Source organism: Diprion similis, chromosome 3 (genome assembly GCF_021155765.1).
Source record: "Diprion similis isolate iyDipSimi1 chromosome 3, iyDipSimi1.1, whole genome shotgun sequence".
Lineage (NCBI taxonomy): Eukaryota > Metazoa > Arthropoda > Insecta > Hymenoptera > Diprionidae > Diprion > Diprion similis.
This window is the reverse complement of record NC_060107.1, coordinates 955057-975242: the sequence shown is the minus strand read 5'-3', so window position 1 is coordinate 975242 and position 20186 is coordinate 955057. Positions and strand designations below refer to the sequence as shown.

The window sequence follows — 20186 nt, the reverse complement described above, 5'->3', positions numbered from 1 at the left end:
TGGAAAGCGTTAGAAAGCGACAACCCTTAAGGTCGACACGTACTCTATAATTATAACGTTACGTTACAAGAGGCTGACTTTAGTAGGTATACTTACTAAGGGTTAAAGTAACTTAACATCAGGGAAAAATTAGTTTTTTTTTTTTTTTTTTTTTTTTTTTTGCAATCTTGGAAAATGGCTGTCAAGGAGTTGTCTTCAGGTATAAAAAATTTGACTATAGTTTGTTTCTTGATGTTTACTAAATTATACATACCTATAGATAATACGAAAGTTGCGGATATCAACGATTTTTTCTAAACATGCGTTCACCTTGTCACGGTTACGTTAATATAACTTCAACGTTATTATGTTACATGGGTAAAAATTCGATCGAGTATATCGTTAATTGTATACATACATATAAGTTTTTAACAAGGCGATGATGATCCTTGAAATCTCTGGCCGAGTGTGGCAGACAAAATAAACGAAGAAACGACGCCATTACGTCGCAGTTATATACTTACCTAGCAATGTTATCGAAACGATTCGAACGCTGAGGGAAAATCGTTACGCTACGTGATTTTAGAATTGTTTGAAATTGTGCAAACCGTTATGAAACGAAACATGAAATTCGTTGTAACAGGAAAACAAACAAAAAAAAAAAAAAAAAAAAAAAAAAAAAAAAAAAAAAAAAAAAAAAACAATTAACAACAATAAATAAGAAATTAGGAATTTTTTTCTTCTACCCCAACGTTTCGTCGCGATAACGTTTTTAAACCTGATAAACACTAACTTGAATCTCGTTCACATACATAGACTTTGAGTGATATTAAATAGGGGAGTAAAGAGGAATACAGGGCAGATCATGTAGGTATGTGTCCGCGAACCTTGAACGTTGAACCGGAACGACGTTCCCATGGTGGGATTTCAACGAACGGGACGGTATATACGGGGGGACGACGACGACGACGACGACGACGACGACGACGACGAACAGACTCAACTCCCATAACTGCAGTCCTTGCATTTACATTAGCCCGCGGGATTCTTACTCGGGTCTTCTTCGCACGATCTTCGTCCTTACCTGCCGATCCGGTGCATCGACGAGATGGATACCTACGCGGTTGTTTCGGGTCAACCGAGGGTCGCGAAATCGAAAGGTACCTTACCTACCTGGATATGGATACCTAATGCAACCCTCGATGGGTGCAGGGTTATTCGTCTTAGTCTTGGCAATTCTTTCTCTAAGTGATTTGTATTTATTTGGAACGAGTTTCGGTTTTTTTTTTTATCAAATATTACGCGCCAATGACCAGCGACGCAACAAGTGACGGGTGAAAGAAACGATACTTTGAACATAGACGCGTTAAATTTTGCATAAAAAAGAAAACTTGTTTAAGTTTTGATTGCAACAAGAAAAAAAAAAGAAAGGAAACAATAGTCAGCCATTGGGAAACCATTATTGAACATTACTGCATATCTGCGATTGTGGTATTAATTTATTAAAAGTGAAACATGGAGTGTTTATCGCATTGACAAAATGGCGGCTACTTGGAACTTTGAACCAAGAAAAAAATGCATAATATTTTCACGCATCTCTTGTATCACTGATTCTGGCGTTGGATTCTAAAGTACTTTCAGGTATATTATATATATCTAATAGTTTAATATGATTTAAGTAATATTATTACGGAAATGTGACTGATAGGCAAGAAAATTGTTTGTCTTCTTTATTTGTTCGATTTCGAAAATCGTGTTGCAAACTTTTTGGCATATGATTAATTAAAATTATCCAACTTAAGTAAAACGAATTTTAATCCGTATATACACAACATAATTTAGATCTGATCTATAAAGTTCGTTGAAGATTACGTTTCTTGCTTCATTTATGCGACGTCAAAATGGCCGACATCCCGATAATGTACGCCGTTAAGGTGCATGTATCCAATTCTTACCTATTCGCAAGACACTCGATATGCTGCATTTCCGGCAAACCGATCGGCCTGGGATCAGGATAGAAATTGCGAGAAAGTATAATACTTTCACGCTATATATAGCTTAATCGAACGAATTCCAATGCATCGTAATTGTTTAATAATCATATTTTGTTTAATAGTATTAAATTGATAGTTTTTCGTACATTTCGAATCAAGTTAGGTACAGATAATATGCCGCAATTATAATTCAACTATTGTACGCATAAATTAGCGCGCAAATTTTTCGTCTATTTAAGATCGTTTGTTTAGAAAAAAAATTTTCTCACCCTTAGGTATTTGATCAGATTGTATTTTTTTCAAAATATTTCAATTCGATGCGAGAATAAATAACGAAACATAATAAAAGAATCGAAGTTTACAAATTTTCACCCGCAATACGAAATATCGTAAAAAATTTCAACCTCCACGAAAAATTAACTGCTCCGCGTCAGTTTGAAAAAATGATAGGATTTTCGAATCGTTGATCACTTTTTCGATAATAAATTATACAAAAGACTTTTCAAAGTTATTAATTTTTATATCGTTATTAAAAGTAACAACCTTCTATAGGTACGCGTGAAAATGTAAACTTTGCGATGATATTTTCTGTTTTCTTTTTCTTTTTGCCTCAAGGATTCAATTTTTTTTTCTTTAAGTCAAATTTCGTTTTCTTTTATTTTTTTTTTCTGTTTAGCACAAGGCGGGCTATTATTCGTAGCTCTGAAATTCTGTTTTGTCAATTATTAATATACATTCGATATACTTTATTCATATACAATTCTCGTTGCAAATACGATCTATTGATCAGATTATGAAGGTTATATAAGGGTAAGGAGGACTATCTCCGTGTATAGGTATATATATATATATATATATAGAGTGTCCGTAAAATACAGTGAAATTAGAATGGCGTTGTCGGTGGAAAAAGTTTCACATTTAAAAAGTCTTATATTGCTTATTTAGCGCCGTTCTACGGTTACCTGTTGAGCCAATTTGTCGCTTTTTGGCCGACAATTTTTCGGCTTAAAATCCATAATCAAAAATTCTACTCCACAACAGTTCCCTCGTTAAAATTTAAATTCAAAGAAATCTGCAAAAAAAAAAAACTTGTAATCATCATCGTCATCCATCTAATCTCCGTCCGAAAAACTTCCTCACCGCGTGTTTTCACAATTACCTATATTCTCACGTATTGCATAAATTCCACGCTATTAGTTACATATATTAAAATTGCACTGCGAATTCGATCGCGCTCGCCAATTATAAATTTATAAACATTATTTATATACATATACATACATATATATATATATATCTACGCGCGTGTGTGTGTGTATTATGAAAATTGAAGAAATCGGCAGGTCTCTATAGACCTCGGCGTCGGCGTCGGCGTCGGCGTCGGCGTCGGCGTCGGCGTCGGCGGCCATGCTTGCGCGGTCGCGGTGGGCGTTGACGGACGGTGACGGGCGTGCCGGCGCCCCCGCTGTCCTCGGCACCGAGGTTCGCCAACGACTCTGGAGAACGCTATCCCTACCATCCTCGGCCGGCTAATGCGCCAAGAATGTCTCTATCGCAGTGGTGGGAGGTATACCGCGGGCTCGAGATGCTGGAGGGCGGAATTTTTTGGCCGGGGGGAGGGGGTGCACGTATATATTATTATACACGTATAATACGCACGTCTCCCTCCCTCCCGGGCTTCTTCGTCGATAATAGGCGTTTATGCAGGGATCTGCAGAGAAATAATTTCAATTTATATATATTGAGGAATTTTTTTTTCTTTTCTTTTTCTTTTTCTTTTTCTTTTCTTTTTTTTTTTTTTTCTCTCCTTTCAATCAGGCGGTTTTAGCCTGATTTTGAAATTTTTTATTTTCTTTCCGTGTATATTATCAGTTGATAATAAAGATGAAGAAAAACAACAAAAGAAAAAAAATGGAACAGTTTTATTAAATAGAGTTTGATTTTTGTATAAATATAGATATATATTTATATAGAAATTTTACTGAATGATGTTTTGAATTTTAAGAAAATAGTAACCATTTGCTTAGATGTTTGTTGTTTAAATAAATTGAATTGTAAACGATTGAATTGAGTTGCGTATTTAAATTTACTTTTAATCGTATAAATTCAAAGGCGAAACTCAAGATTGTTTAATTTTTTAGATACCTACTTTATATAACAAATGTTTGAGAAAGTTGGCAATTTTTCGTGATAAATCTTTAAAGTCGCCCAACTAACGCCATTTGTAAGGTCAATTTTTTGTTGAAAAAATTGAAACTTTTATATACTAATTCCCTGTGCACGTGTGTTGCTTTTTTACCTAACGTATCGTTCTACGCCGGTTAAATTTGTTCAAATAATATTTCAAGATAAGATAAAGATTCGAGTTGCTGCAGATCGCGTAATGCCTAATAATAATAATGATGCAATATTTGGACAATTATGTAATACAATAATTCGTAACTATATATCGTCCTTTTCTGCTGCTGTTTAAATCCGACTGACGTGTAAATGATTATAATTATAATTTGCGAATGCTAATTTATAATATAAATAATTCGCAAGATTTCGATGTAACGATCATTGCACATTACATATATATATGTAGGCGTTTATATATATATATATATATATATATACGTTTACGTAGGCATCTGTGGTATACAATTTTCCTTCTATAATTCAAGTAACTACCTCGCTATATACATATATATGTATATGTATATGTATATGTATATAGGTTGTACGCAACTTTTTACGAAGGGTTCCCCGTTAAACGAGCTTGCCGCTTCCGGTTCGTTAGACGAGATACTTAACTTTGTACTTCCGGTCTTGTGTACGGTTACAGTACTTGAAACCGCCGCCAGGGCGGCGCCCCTAGGCGGGTGCTTCGCGCCGAGTCGGTGACTCGGAAATATAATTTATATAACCGTTGCGAATCTAAGTGTTTTTCATTTTATATATATTTATATATATTTATTTATTTCTTTACTTTTTATTATCTTGAATTCAGTTTTTATTGTTTATTTATTTATGTATATATCTTTGACGCAGGCTCGTGCGCATGAATTATAGGCAAATTGTGATGCGTAAAATGTTTATTTATTATTGTTTAACTATTTTTAACAAAGAATGAAATGTCGCATAATTTGTTTTTTAGTAACGTCGAGCGAATCTGCTTTTTTGTTACAGGCAAATGGTCGGACGAGTACTTGTCGATATATTCAGAAACGCAGTCGATACCGGGATTCAATTACCAATCGAAGAGATGATGATTCCCATCGGACAAATCGCCGTCGATCCAGGTACGGGATTTCAAGTTTTTACTATAATATTTTTCTTTTTCTTTAAGCATTTGTTTATTTTATTTTTTTTTTTGTCCACATATTCATCGGCGTCGATGTTGCATTTTGTCGTTTTATCATTTTACTCGTTGACGCGTATAAATAATTTACATTATTTATTATTATAATATCGCGCGAAAGACCCGCCCGCATGCATACTTTGCGGTTATTCAATACCCGACATCGATGCTTCTTTTGCGTATAATGTGACACGAATGTGTATATATATATGTATATATGTATAATACAGTATATAAACTGTACGAAATACGTGGTGTCGCGTATATATATAGTAAAACGTACTTTGGCTCAATATTGTACATACATATAGTACACAGTATGTATGGCATAAGTGCGCGCGAAGCAAAGGAAGTATAGAATCCGTTAAAGTTTCACTTGAAAAAAGAGGAGAAAAAAAAAAAAATATATATATATATATATATATATATATATATATATATATATACATATACGATTATGTAGGAAAAAAAAAGGTTGCAATTTACCACAAATCAATATGAACATGTATAGTATACCGACCTACCTATTACCTAATTACATGGAGTCGCGGTATCGATATCGGCCAAGGTATATATATACGTACATACTATACATGTCAGCCATAATACAAGGCTATATATATATTATTTACAAGGTATTTTTTCATACGCCGAAAAAAGTAGAGGGAAAAAGATTCTCGTCGTTTGTACCTACGTAGAATTGTGTTTTGAAAATCCGGATGCGGTTATCGTTGTCGGTTGTAATAATAACGATCTATCGATGATCGGATATATACAATATGTATAGGCAGTGTAATTGGTGAAATTGCAACTCTACAGATCCGTGGGTTGAATAATATAACTGCAGTTGTTGTTGCTGCTGCGGTTCCTTCCGCGTTCAGCTGCAAACTCGACGCTTCTTCTTTTGCATTGTCGCTCTTAGAAGCTGTGTATACATATAACGCAGCGCCGGCCGCTAAGGACAGTCAGTTCCTCCTCCTTTCCCTATTGCACTCCGGATGTTGTTACAGCGGTGGCAAGGAAGGGAATAAGACATCCGGAGTATAAAAACGTTCTGAATTATAACTTTCCGGCCTGCAGCACGCCTTCGTGTATTACACTGTATACGTATGTATACACGTAAATGCACACTCAACTTTATATGTGTGTGTGTGTGTGTGTGTATATATATATATGCGTATTCTACGATCTTAAATCATCATTTCATATATATATATATATATATTATACACAATCATTAATGTATTGTTGCACAGTGTATGGAACGATTGATAACTAAAACCGTTTGGCCAATTGTTCCTAAGCTGAAGTTCGCTCATGTATAATGTTTATTCTATTCAATATTGTGTAAAAAACATAAAAAACAAAAAAAAAAAAAAGACTGAATATCATTAGATTAGAACGATATATCCTTTGATCCGTATAGTATTGGGACGAAAACTATTTGTAGTTTAAATACTATCTATAAATAACATTCTATATATTATTTATAATATTCCTAATTAAAACGCAGAAAATTGATGGACATGTGGTGGCGCCGGCGATTTGCCCCATTAATAATAATCGCATATATGTAAGACGCCCGGCTTCTTTTCGACATCCCGAATCCGCAGGACCTCCAGGACTAACCAACTGGCTATATAACGCGTGTATAACTTGTCGGGAGGATCGAGAGTAGAGTAAAGTAGAGGGTAGGGAAGAGGGAGGAGGGAGGGAGGGAGGTGACGACAGGCTGCGCTATACTTCCGGTCGCGCACGTGCCACACCGGATGTCCAACGTGGGGTTTCGGGAGCGGCAGCCGAGCTGAAGGAGGGGGGCAGCCATAATCTTATATACATACGTATATTGCCTGCTATGCCTCTTCTGCACGCATTCGTTAGATGAAAATTTATGAAACTTAAGTCTAAAGAAAATGATTAACGTATAGTTTGAAATTTTTTTTTTCTTTATTGCGAATATGATGTTTAATGTTGCAATTTTATTCGATGATGCGAAAGGAATTATTTTGATCAATTTTAAGCTTGACAATTCTTTTCTTCTTATAATAACGTTCGTTCCGTTTGACATTAGATTTGGTATAATCAATTTTTTTTTTTTTTCTCTCTCTCTTTCTTTTCCTTTCATCTTTCTATTTCTTTGTTTTCTCAACTCCGAAAGTGATTTCCAAGCTATACAAATCGCGTTCGTATGTTATTATACACACGTTATATCGGGACGTTTAAAGATTTTTGCAGCTCTTAATCTCTTTTGCAGCATCGCGTATATATGAGACGAGTTATTACCTACAACGAGTTCCGGGGAACGGAATTACTATTAAGCTATATTTCGCGTCTGCTTCGTAACTCTGATCGCGTCGTTGTCCGCAAACTAGCTAATTCTACTAACCCGTGTCTAATACTAAACACACGTATTGTAATAGGAAGGTGGCGTTGAGCTTCCTAGTTCTCGAAATAGAGCCTCGCTTACCATAATATGTTGGGACGTTCGTTCGGGTTATACGTTCGCGTAACAAACATTCGTTGTGTGTAAAATACGTACGTTATACACAGAGAACGATTCTGTCATCGATACTTTTGTTGTTACATGTATTGTATATACATGATGCGTACAGCTTCTAACTTCTGCGTCGATCTGTTATTTCTAAAAACTAGTTCAATTTTGAAAAAAGTGGGCATTTGTGGATATAGACACACACGCGGTATTGAAAAATTTTTAAGACCGCGTCGTCGTCGTCGTCGTCGTCTTGAAATCTGACGTCGTGCAATGACGCTCGAATTACTTGCTAGTCGAAAGAGCTATTAGAACAGAGACTCGAGGGGCACCCGCTGCGTGCAATGCAATGTTGGGGTGTCTTCTTCTCGGGTCGAAGGGGGGCTGATGCAGCGACAGCTTACGAAGGGTGCCAGGGGTGCCAGGACAGCAAAAACATCGCGAGCACGTGCGACGGAACGATGTCGGGGGAGGAATTAGGAGATGAAGAATTTTCGTCGGGGGGTCGCGTAGTTACACTCGTTACTAAAATAGTCTCCGGCACCTTTGGCTCACTTCGCTCCGCAGCCCTTATGTGTGTGTGTATATATATATATATATATATATATATTAGGCACGGGCCCCCGTCTTTAACGCCTCGAAGCACGCGTCCCCCGTCCCGCCCCCTCGAATCCTTGAGATTTGTCTAAAAATATATGATTCCTCCGCCTGCATGTTTCTCCTTGCGAGATGGATCCCCCTCTGTTTCACATCCTCGCGTGTCGGATCCGTGTCTCTTCACCCCTCCGACCCACACTCACCCCCACCCTCATCGGCAGCTTGACTTCGCCACGTGCTACTCGTCCGGAATTTTTATAAATAATCTCTCTGCGGCTCGAGTCGGCGAGATCGCCGAAGGAAAAACCCGCTTTATACCTTATACGGCTGATGCAGCTTACTCATGTCGTCTCGAAGATGATTCGTCTGCTATATATATATATATGCATTCTTGAGAAGCCTGGGGTGGTATTAACTCACGGTTACTCGAATTTTAAGGGATGTCGGATTTTTCAGATTTTTTTAAAGTATGTATTCACATCGTGTGGCAAGTATTTAATTATTTCTTTTTTTTTTTTTTTTTTTTTTCTTTTAACTTTTTTTCTCCCACAATGTGAGAGAGATGCAAGCGATTATCAAACTTTGCCAAACGATGTTACAATTTATTTCGATGGGATGTATAGGAGCATCGAAACTTGATGGTTAAATCGACGTTAAACATGAGGCTGAAGTTAGGGACGTTAACGCAAAAATCGTTATTGTGCAATTTTAGAATAACTTTCAAGGAGTCGTTTTTTCAAAATCAGAATATGTTTTGTTTGTCATGGTGTTTACTAAATTTCAGACATTCCTGAAGGTTCGAAGTAACGATTTTTTTCCAAACAAATATCGACACCGTAACGTTACCAACTTCATACTCATCGTTAAACGTTAAACCGAGCGAGAATGCAGCTGCGAGTTGTATATTAAATATATGATGTACTTTTGTCTGGTTCATCAACTTTTCGTAATTCAGACCACAATCCGAGAGTTTGAAACTACTTCGTTTGAACAAATATAAGATCTGTTCACTTCCTCGTGCTTCCGGATGGATGCAGAATTAAGTGGAGCGAAACAATATTTTGTAGAAATTTGTTGGAAAGTTTTACGCACGATTGCGTGAGCAACGAATGTTGTTTTATGTCTCTATTTATTTCTATACACATTATTACAGTATATTTATTAAATTGCGAAGCTTGAATAAAAGTGTGGCAGTTGCCTTTCGTAAAGAATAGTCAACGAAACTGACATATATACCGTAAAAAGTAACTGTTTCCGAAGATATTTCAAAATTTTTCGGTTTTAGTTTGCAACTCGGCAAACTATAAAATCGATCGATTGATCGATCAGGTCGTATTGATGGTGAAATTTGTAGAAACAAATCAGCAATTCCTTAGACTCCGCGAGATGATACCTTTGATTATTATTCGTAAGTTTTTCGCGCGATTATACGTCGAAATATGGGCTTCAAGGCTGGTAGACGTGTATCTTACAACCCTAACCTAACCTAACCTAACCTAACCTATAACATAACCTATCGCAACCTGCGAGGGAAGAGGCGGCGGGTATTTTAAGCCCTCGCAGAGGTGCCCTGCTGGCGCAGTTGCAACGTGGAAGCGGGAGAAGAGCAAGAATTGAGATAACGCGCCCGCTCGCTGCGCTGATTGATAGCTCGTGGCTGCGCTGCGCTGCGCTGCGCTCCCGCCGTTTTCTTGGTCCTTCCTAGATCCGGCGCGCCAACCACGTGTCCTGCGATACCTACTCCGGGCCCCTTCTTCTCGCAACCTCATCTCCTCTCCTCTCTCCTCGTCTAGCTATGGTGGGGAGGGGGGGGGGGGGGGGGGGGCAGACTTCCTCCCGCCAAGGAACCGCTGCATCGCATCGGGGAAAGGTGCTGCGCTTATCCCGACGAGGATCGTCATGACGAGGATGCTGGTGATGATGATGATGCTGCTGCTGCTGCTGGTGGTGCTTCCGTTACGGATATGCACTCTACTTCGGCGGCTTCAGTCGCGCCCACGCGCTCGTCGCGAACGCATCGCAATGCGCTAGTTCTCTGTGCGCGCGTTTAAATTTTTTTCTTTTATTTATCTGGTGTTTGGGGTATAGAATATCTATACTGTACTGAGATAATCTTTATTTATTTCTTACATTTGTTATATACCTACCGTTTCTCTCGCGTATAAAGTACGTAATCGTGCAGTGGTTTTCAATGTCTGTCTATTTATATAGTTCGCGGGTTTACCCGCTCCTTTGAAATAAGAAGATAATTATTTGGTTGTTTTGATCTTTGCCTCATCGATGCAATGCGGTAATATAGATATATATATATACACACGTATATAAGATAACATTTGTATATTGTTCGGGGCATGTCAGGCGACAAGTCATTCGATAAACCGGTGTACGATATTTAGTATCGCTTACTGTTTATGCACCATCTGCAATCAATTCATTGCAGCTTCTGTATCTTAATATGTACATACATACATATATACATTGATTTTATCGTGTTTACTGTTATTTCGTCAAGGCATACAATATAGGAAATAAAATTTTCAATTGAATTGAATTCAATTTCAACTTGAAACTTTCGTGTAACAGATTTTGCAATCGCCTACTTCGTCTCACGTCCTTCACACTTATTATGACGCACATGCGTGCAGAGATTTATATTATAATGCCTAAACTATTACAGTTTCGAAGCCTAACACCGTTCATATAGGCGTGGCGTAGGCTAGGTGGGGAAGAAAAATGTAACAGTTCGGTATGCGTCCTATGCCTATCCCTAAGCCAAAACTAGAGTCACAGCTACGGTATACATAGGTGTCGTATATAAGCAGGGGTGCAAACGGGGCGGTCGCGTCGTCTGTCCCCCCGACGAACACCGCGAACACCGGGCCGAAGGGTATTTTGAAAAACTGTGCCGAGCAGATGTGCCTCCCGCCTGCGGGGTGTACCTACCTATCTACACACACACACACACACACACACCTATATTATACGCATAAAGCCAAGACCAACGCATCCTGGCCGAGGTGCTCTGCTGTTGCAACGGTGCAAAGGTGTCGGTTTTCCGAACGATCGTTGCACGCTGCAGGAAATTGACCGCTCGGGCTCGATGAAGGTCCTTCGCAGCTGCGACAAAGCAACCCGATTGTACGTGTGTTAACCCTTAGAGGACCGGTGTCTGACAAATTTGGAAAAAAAATTTTTTTTAGTTTTTTGTATGGAAAAGTGATCGAAAATTTCAGAACATTGGACAGAGTTGAATTTTTGTGGGTCGATGACTTTACGCTAATAAGTGGCGCATGCCGGTCCTTTAAGGGTTAAATCGCCGATCTTAGTCTTACGTTAGCGACGATCAACGATCACCTTGATTAATTGTTATTTAGCGCAGGCTGCATATAACGTGTAACGGAGAGTGGCACGTGGGACGCGATATACGTGCAGGATTTCGTATAGGTGCCGAGGTATAACGATGAGACGATTTTATGCCTTGATGAACTCGAGCAACGGTGTCCCAGGATGGGATCGGCATACGGTATTAGCTTTCGATAATGTGTAATTAATTTTCCTCCTGCACGCGCTGCTCGTGCAGACGACCTTTGAGTGTCGTAGACGCCCCCCCCCCCCCCCCCCCCCCCATGGATAATGTGTCATACCTATATACACCTACGCGACACCTACTATAATTTTTCTTCATTCATTTCTGTGCAGAAGCCTCGGTGAGGTCGGAACTCGTGGAGCAGGTGCCCCACGTCGCGATGATATGCGAGGAGGCTCCCAACCGGTTTCGGCACGTACTTCCTCAACATCTACTGGGAATTGTCATCAAGTACCTCCGAGACGACGACAACCAGGTTCGCTTATTTCCAAATCGATTTCAGTTACACGACGTTACGTTAGGGTTTATCGCGTTTTCGCCATCGTATCTATCGTATCGTATCGTATCGGCACGTCACGAGGGTAAATATTTGACACATTTGTTCAATTTGTACATATCGAGACGTTCGATTCGTACATATTCATGATATTTGTATATGTGTACGTACATACATACGTCGACGTTGTCGTCGTCGTTGTCTAATGTCTCTTTGAATTATTCTGACTATTATGTATATACACGTGATGATATTAGTTAATTGCGGAACGCTCGCTTCCCATTGGAATTTAAACTTTGGCATGTCGAGATTGGGTCTGAATTCCTACTCACCGAATACATATATACATACATTCAACAGGTGGGCACCTTGTAGTTCGATTATATATGTATACCTATTTCCAATTAGGTGTATGAAAAATGGGCAATAATCTTTAAAAGATCTTTATAAAGACGCGGAGTCGGTCAACGCTGGTGCAACGGGATGAGGATTGAGGATTATTACTATGCAAATTAGAGTCTCTTAATTATTAGCTTCTTCTCGAGACGGTTATTAATTCGGAACACTGCGGACGAGCACGGGCATGAGGTTCAATATCCTACTCGTACGATACTCTACCCATCTCCCTACCTCTCTACCTCTCCTCCTCCTCCTCTCTCTCTCTCTTTCTCTTTCTTTCTCATTCCATCTCTAACTCTCGTACCTGTTCACAGCTTGTATATAAAAAATATTACATACGCACATGTACCTTATTTCTTTATTTGGAATGCGTTCGCGCGTCCGGTAATACATGTATGTACAAATATATGCAGGGAACAGCGATCGGCTAATACAGTTTCGAGAAATACTTGTGAAAAGCCATTGAAATAACCGCGGTGACGAGACTCATCGACGAATATGAATCTGGTCACGTGTTTTTTTACAAAAGACTTGAGGAAATATTGAAATTATAAGGAATTCGACCACCCAGCGTACGACGCCATGTTCAATTTGCCAGATTTCAAATTCACCGATCGTGTACAAACGACTAATGAAAGAAACCTTTTGATAATTTTAATATTGTTGTTTATCAGGTTAGGAAAACTGCGCAGGCCGCTCTTTTGGTACTCATGGAACGAGGACTGTTGGAGAAAGAACCGATTGAGGAGCTCATTTGTCCAGTTGTTTTGGAGCTTTCGTTCGTCAACGATCCATCGGTAGAAATTCACACGGGAGCGATAGCCGTAAGTGTCGATTCCCCGTTATATTATTATTATTATTATTATTATTATTGTTGTGCAACTAAGAATATGGGTGTAGAATTGTTTGAACTCTGGTTCTTTACGTAACTATCTACAATAATACCGAATACACGGTATATTTTTTATGTAAAACCCCCCACACCCACCCACCCACCCACCCCACGGCGCTACGCCCATCGAAGCTGCCTAACACGGCGAATTCTGCATGAAAGACATGGGTAGTGAGATGTTCATCTCGCACCTGCGTCTCACTACCTTGTCTTTCATGTGGCGTTTGCCCCATACGATCAATCGACTTTCTTTTCGTAGATGAAAAATTATTTAATAAAATACATGATTTGTTGGACGATCTTTGTTGCACGGTAAAATGTTGATCACCGATATTACGCTCTTCTTGTCTTGACATATCTATATATGCATATGTATGTATGTATGTATGTATGTATGTATGTATATTTATATATATATATGTATATTATTTTTCCCTCGATTTTTAAAATCAGATTGTTGAATGTTCCAGTGCACAAGCGCGCAGTTATATGCAGATGCAGAAAGTATAGAGAATGTGCAACAGTATTGCCGTTACTGGTAACTATAGGTGATGATTGCTCTGTGATGATGATATTTGATGTTGATGTTCAACTTTCAAGCAGTGTGGTTCGACAGAGAGAGAGAGAAAGATAGTGAGAGCGAGAGACAGGGAGAGAAAGAAAGAGAGAAAGAGAGAGTGACAGAGATAGATAGATAGAGAGAGAGAAAGAGGGGGAAACAGAGAGGGAGAGAAATCGAAAGAAAAGAGAGTGCAAGAGAAAGAGAGAGAGGGAGTGCGAGAGAGAGAGAGAGAGAGAGAGAGTGCGAGAGAGGTTGTTCTAGGAAAAGCCCGGCATGCTTTTACCATCAAAGTTGGTTTGTCATAGAGATCGACTATCACAGCCAGCTTTGATGAGCAAAATTGTGTCCGATTTCACCTATTGCTGCAGATTTTTGCCGCACGAGAGGAAGTGAAGGTTCATTACGTGTGTGTTATTTATAAAGACAAACACGCAAACACTTTTTTGTGGTCCGATACATCAAATTGGTTGTGGAATGTTTTAACTCATATCACAGCCACTTTGATGAGCTTGGCCCACAAAATCAGTCGTCAATCAAACTACTAATTATTAATAATATATTCATTCGTCAATATGTATACTGTTATCAGACTAGGATATTATTAATTTGTTGAATTTCAATTATTTTGATTACAATCTTACACATCGCACTACGAACGGATGCCTCAAAGTTGGATTACTCGGTCAAAGGAAGATTAAAATGATAAAAATTGGTCCAATTTTCTTCAAGGATGTTCTTTACGGTGCCTGCTTATTGTGAACAGTGATCCAATCGTCAAAATGGTTGTGACGTGTTGTTAAAGATTCATATCACAGCCATTTTTGACGAGTTGGATTGCCCTTCTTATCGTCGTTAAACGTAAAATACATACAATATATAAATTCATACGTATGTATATGTATGTATAAGTTTATACACCTACGTTGAAGATGATGGATATTATATCCTAAGCTCGTCGGAGTGTTCGTGCTGCTCACAAAGTGGCTGTTGTATGCTAATTATCAGAGGTCATATCACAGCCAGCTTTGATGAGCGGTGCGACACTGAACACTCTTCTATTGAGATACAAATTCGGCAAATACCGACGTTGAAGAAACCAGGACTTTACTCCATTCAGAACGCTCTTCTGGCCTGGCTCATTGTTCCTCCCATCAGAGTGGTTGTGATGTGACCTTATGACAATCATATCACAGCCAGCTTTGATGAGCGGAACGGTACGGTCGTGAAATTTCAACGTGGGACACTATCGGGTGATAAAGACAAAACGTAAGAGCAGTGAGTGAGAGATAAAGTAGAAACAGTGTGGCAGAAAGTGTAATGCAATGTTATGGTCCTGCACCCAGTATCGGTCATAGAGAATTGATACTCTTATTTTATAGTGTGTAAATTATTGTTTGATAATATTTTCTGTATATCATGTTTGCTTTGCAAATTGAATTCCACGCATACTCAAAGCCCTGTTTTGTTTTTTCAATCTCCAGCTCATGTGCAAGATGGCTCCACTCGTCGGAAGAGAACTTACGGAGAGATTGTTCCTCGACAGATTCGCAAAGCTATGCTCAGACGATATCTTCTACGTAAGAAAAGTCTGCGCTGCTAATCTAGCTGATTTTTGTGCAGCTGTTAGCAAAGAGTCCATCGAGACCATACTGGTTAGTGTAGTGGTAGATACTTTCTTCAGCCGATATCGGTCATCCATATTTAATAAGAAATTCTCACCTTTGTTCTCTAATCTCTAACTATCACATTTTTTTGTCTTTCAGCTTCCAAGGTTCATAGATTTATGCACGGACGAAGTGTGGGGGGTCAGAAAAGCATGCGCTGAAGTTATAATGTCCGTTTCGTGCTGCGTGTCTCTCCATCATCGACAGCATACCTTGGCGCCTGTGTTCGCTACCCTGCTCGGCGATGTGTCAAAGTGGGTCCGAATGTCTGCGTTTCAGACGCTTGGGCCATTCATCTCTACTTTTGCCCAACAATTTACAGCATTGGCATACAACCAGTACGGCGAGGTTGTTTTTACCAATCAACAAGGCATGGAGCTAAGATACAACAAGTATGTGGTATTTACATTTCGCTGAAATCAATATATTCAAAATGAAAGTTACGACATATCGTGAAAAATATAATCAATTTAAACAGATATCTGCGAGCGTATCGCGAAATTTCCTAAGAATAGATCTTTTTTTTTCCCTATAGATTATCGTACTCAAATCCTCGCACGTTAAACTTCTGCGAAACCTCTTCATTTGGTTGTTTGAGCAGGAAGTACGAAGAGTACAACGATAAATTTGAAGTTGAATTTTCACCTGTGAGTATGGTGGGATCACGAAATCGGGATAAGGATGAGGACGGCTTTAAGCCCTCATCGGAAAGTACTAACATAGAAGATTCCGGATCTGGTGACGACACGGACAAATTCAACCCGTTTCTATTCTATTACATTTCCCCGGATATGCCGTTGGATTTGGAACTTGTCGAGGCAGGCAGACCAAGGAATTCAGAGGAGGGAAACGTAAAGGAAGAAGCCCCTAGTTTGGAGAAAGAAACGAAAAATCAGTCTATTTCCAATGACAGTGTAAACAATTCGGAGGACAGTGTGAGTGGGTCTGTAAGCGTAGAAAATAGCTCGCAATTGCTAAACGATACAATAGATGTGTTCGACGCTTACGAGGAACGCAAAACTACCACCCCGAACGCGAACGGCGACTCAGGTAACAAGTACAACGCGGCGGGTGACAACTACCAGTGCGTGGTGCCGCAAGTTCTCATCGATTACTTCGTTTCTATGACCGAAACGACGCAGGTTGTCCAGACTGACTCGGAAATACTGCAGCACTGTGCCTTCAGTTTCCCGGCCGTTGCCCTCACCCTGGAAAAACATAACTGGCCACTTTTGAAGGATGCCTATCTCTCACTGGCAAGCGCCCTCCCATGGAAAGTCAGGCTCACCTTGGCGTCCAGTATTCACGAGATTGCGTTAATACTCGGTGAGGATTTGGCCGCGAGAGACTTGGTACCAATCTATGACGGGTTCATTAAAGACTTGGACGAAGTTAGGATAGGGGCGCTTAAACACTTGGCCACGTTTCTTAAGGTTCTCAGACCCGCCGAGAGATGCCAATACTTACCGAGACTCAACGATTTTTTGGTCACCGATACCGAATGGAACTGGAGATTCAGGGAGGAGCTCGCTAACCAGCTACTCGAAGCCGTCACTCTGTTCAATCCGTACGATGTTTCCAAGTACATTGCACCTCTCTCACTTCATCTACTTGTGGATAAAGTCGCAGCGGTTCGGACGGTCGCCTTAGCCTTGGTAAGATTTAAGTAATATACCATAATTTTAGTTGAGTATGAACCTCAGCTCGTATATCACAGGAGGTAATATAATCTAAGGTAAAAAGAATCAGTACAACCTTATAACATTCTCTTTCACGATTTCGTTAGGTAACTCAGATAATTTCCCACTTGTCGGTCGACGAAGCTCTTGTCACGGCACTGGTGCAGGAACTTGGCCACATGTTACCGCGTTCGGTGAAATGGACGCGCAGGCAAACGTACGGAATTTTGTGCTCTCAGTTGATAACAAACGGCGCAATTACCGCCGATAGGTTTTCCAAGGAGATGCTACCTCATCTGATCGATTTATCGTGGGACAATGTACCAAACGTCCGACTAGCGGTCGCTAGAACGTTGGCAAAAAACGTTGCTACCCGAGGACGTGAGTAGTGATAAATATTTCATTGCAATTTAGTAAAGCTAGCTATTTATCTAATAATGGGGAGTAAAATGGCAATCGAAAAATTTGTTTCTCTTTTAATTTGCAGCCGAATGGCAGGGCGGACCGGAACAAGCGGAGGCTGTGAAAACGAAATTGAAACACTTGCGACAAGACGTTGACCGCGATGTTCGCGAACATGCTATTCTAATCAGGACGCAATAGCACTTGGACAAGGGGTCGAACCCCAACCTCAGATGGGCAGTGCATTTACCTCGACTTATCGCGTAGCATCCGGCGCATCTACCTGCGATTCGATTCGGTCTCTGTGATTTTTTTAATGTTGAATGAATGTACGCCAAAGCAGCAAAGCTATACCTGTCCGATTATGAATGCGAGATACATGTTTTATTTTATTTTTATTTTTAACTTTAAACTGTTTTTTCCATTTGTTTTCCTTCTCCGTCTGTCCTTAAATTTGTTGTTTTCAAATAAATCGTCAATTTCGATGCTAAGGTATCTACCAATACCGAGCTGTTGTAAAACTCGATGAAACAAAAGTAGCATAGATAGAAAGGTGTATAAAAAGTCATTTGCGTTAGAATACTTGATAACGAACCGGATTTCCTTCACTTCTGACTTCCGACAATTTTTTCTTTCTTGCAGTCACTCATTCTTTTGCGAGCGTTAAAACTCGTATCGTTTCACTTCTTCCTGAAGTACCGAAAATACGTTGAAATGACGAATTTATCCAAACATTAGTTAATTTTATTGTTACTTGTTTTCGTGACACTGTTACGCAATCCTCTCGTAACGAAATAATGAGTAAAAGAAAAAAAAAAAGAAACCAAAACACGAAAATATGCGATTCTTACGAAAATATGTTGTGGACCGGCAATATATCTAGTATATGTCAAGCGTATGGAGTCCGGGTGAAAGCTTAGGCTTAGTAAACCTACTTAAGAAGATTGAACGAAGACGTAACTCTAAGCTCAAGTTTTAATTACCTACTACTATTTTATTATTACAAATAATTATACCATCTAGTGAACATAAAACACGTAATACGTAATAATTCGAGTTACTGGTGAACTTGATATTCTGTGAGATAGGGTAAGGTATCGACTTCAACAATACAAATCCTCGTAAATGGTAAAATAAAAGAACTAAACATACAAACTCGGATTAAAAGAAAACAATAAATAATTTTCAAGATATTCAAGCATGAATCATTGTGACCGTCATAGATAAAATTTATAAGATTATCAAGTCATTAAGGTGTCGGGCGAGGATTTCTTACTATCAATAATGTGTCTATCAAATAATCCGAGTTACTAGTTGCTTTTGATGAATCAATACATGCACATAAACGACGAAAACAATCATCACGCACTCTTATAAATAATTACCTTCTCTTTCCTTTGTTCCGTGTTATCGCCATTGCGCATCTATGAGAAAGTGCAACTAGTAAGCGAACAAATTTGTGGCATTAATGATCTTAAATTTTTGACACTTAGTTAGGAAACTTGAGGTCTTATGTAAAACGGCTGATATTAGTAATATCCTAGGTAATCCGTAGGCATCGCAAGAACGAAAGAAAAAAATGATAAACAATTCCGTAGGTAAAACGAATTTTTGAAAATATTTTTATTCTAGTTATAGCAAATTATTACCATCGAAATATACAACAGGATCCGACCGTGAATAAAAAATAACAGTCCTTATAAAATTTGTAATAATAGTAAGTTATCTGGAAATGTCAAGTTTTGTATGTATCTCAGACGGTGGTTCACTGGTTCTACTATACCGATTCATGTAATGTTATTGATTGATATCCTAGCCGTAATAATAATAATAATAATAACAATAATGATAGCAGTAATAACGATAATAATTTAGAATATACAGTACAGGGAGGCACTGAAAATGGCTGTATAAATAATGTACAATAAAGTGGTAAGGAATGAAAGAAACGAAACACCGATACGTAGTTCATATAAATATTATAATGCCATCACTTTGAAATTTTTGTACGTGGAACAAACCAACCGAGATCACTATGTGTACCCCCCTAATATAGGTATGTATAGATATATTATAAACTAAGAGATATCGTCAATCTAATAATAAATAATAATATGATACAATAATTGATAGAAATCGACTGATGATGAATGGTGATTATGAGCGCCAATGATTGTCATATAACGGTGATTGACAATCAGTGGGAAATGAATTCAATTTACGAAAACGTGGAACAACTGACAAGTATTTTTCATTTCAGCAACACTTGTTTATCAATGTGAATGTTACGAAAAGTGTTTTTTTTTTTTTAAACATTGTGT

The 20186-nt window shown here is 38.8% G+C and overlaps 1 protein-coding gene across 3 annotated transcripts in view; it reads left to right on the top strand.

Annotated features, from left to right (window-relative positions):
- The window catches only part of LOC124404623 (serine/threonine-protein phosphatase 4 regulatory subunit 1-like), a 107150-nt gene extending 86981 nt beyond the window's left edge, over positions 1-20169 (top strand). For all 3 annotated transcript variants that reach the window (XM_046878946.1, XM_046878947.1, XM_046878948.1), the window contains 8 exons: positions 5145-5257; positions 12104-12246; positions 13341-13490; positions 15602-15772; positions 15884-16176; positions 16320-17439; positions 17571-17844; positions 17951-20169. In XM_046878946.1, the coding sequence (XP_046734902.1) occupies positions 5145-5257; positions 12104-12246; positions 13341-13490; positions 15602-15772; positions 15884-16176; positions 16320-17439; positions 17571-17844; positions 17951-18066 (2380 nt within the window). In that variant the 3' untranslated portion in view covers positions 18067-20169. The remainder of the gene's footprint in view (positions 1-5144; positions 5258-12103; positions 12247-13340; positions 13491-15601; positions 15773-15883; positions 16177-16319; positions 17440-17570; positions 17845-17950) is intronic.
- Positions 20170-20186: the final 17 nt, after the last annotated feature.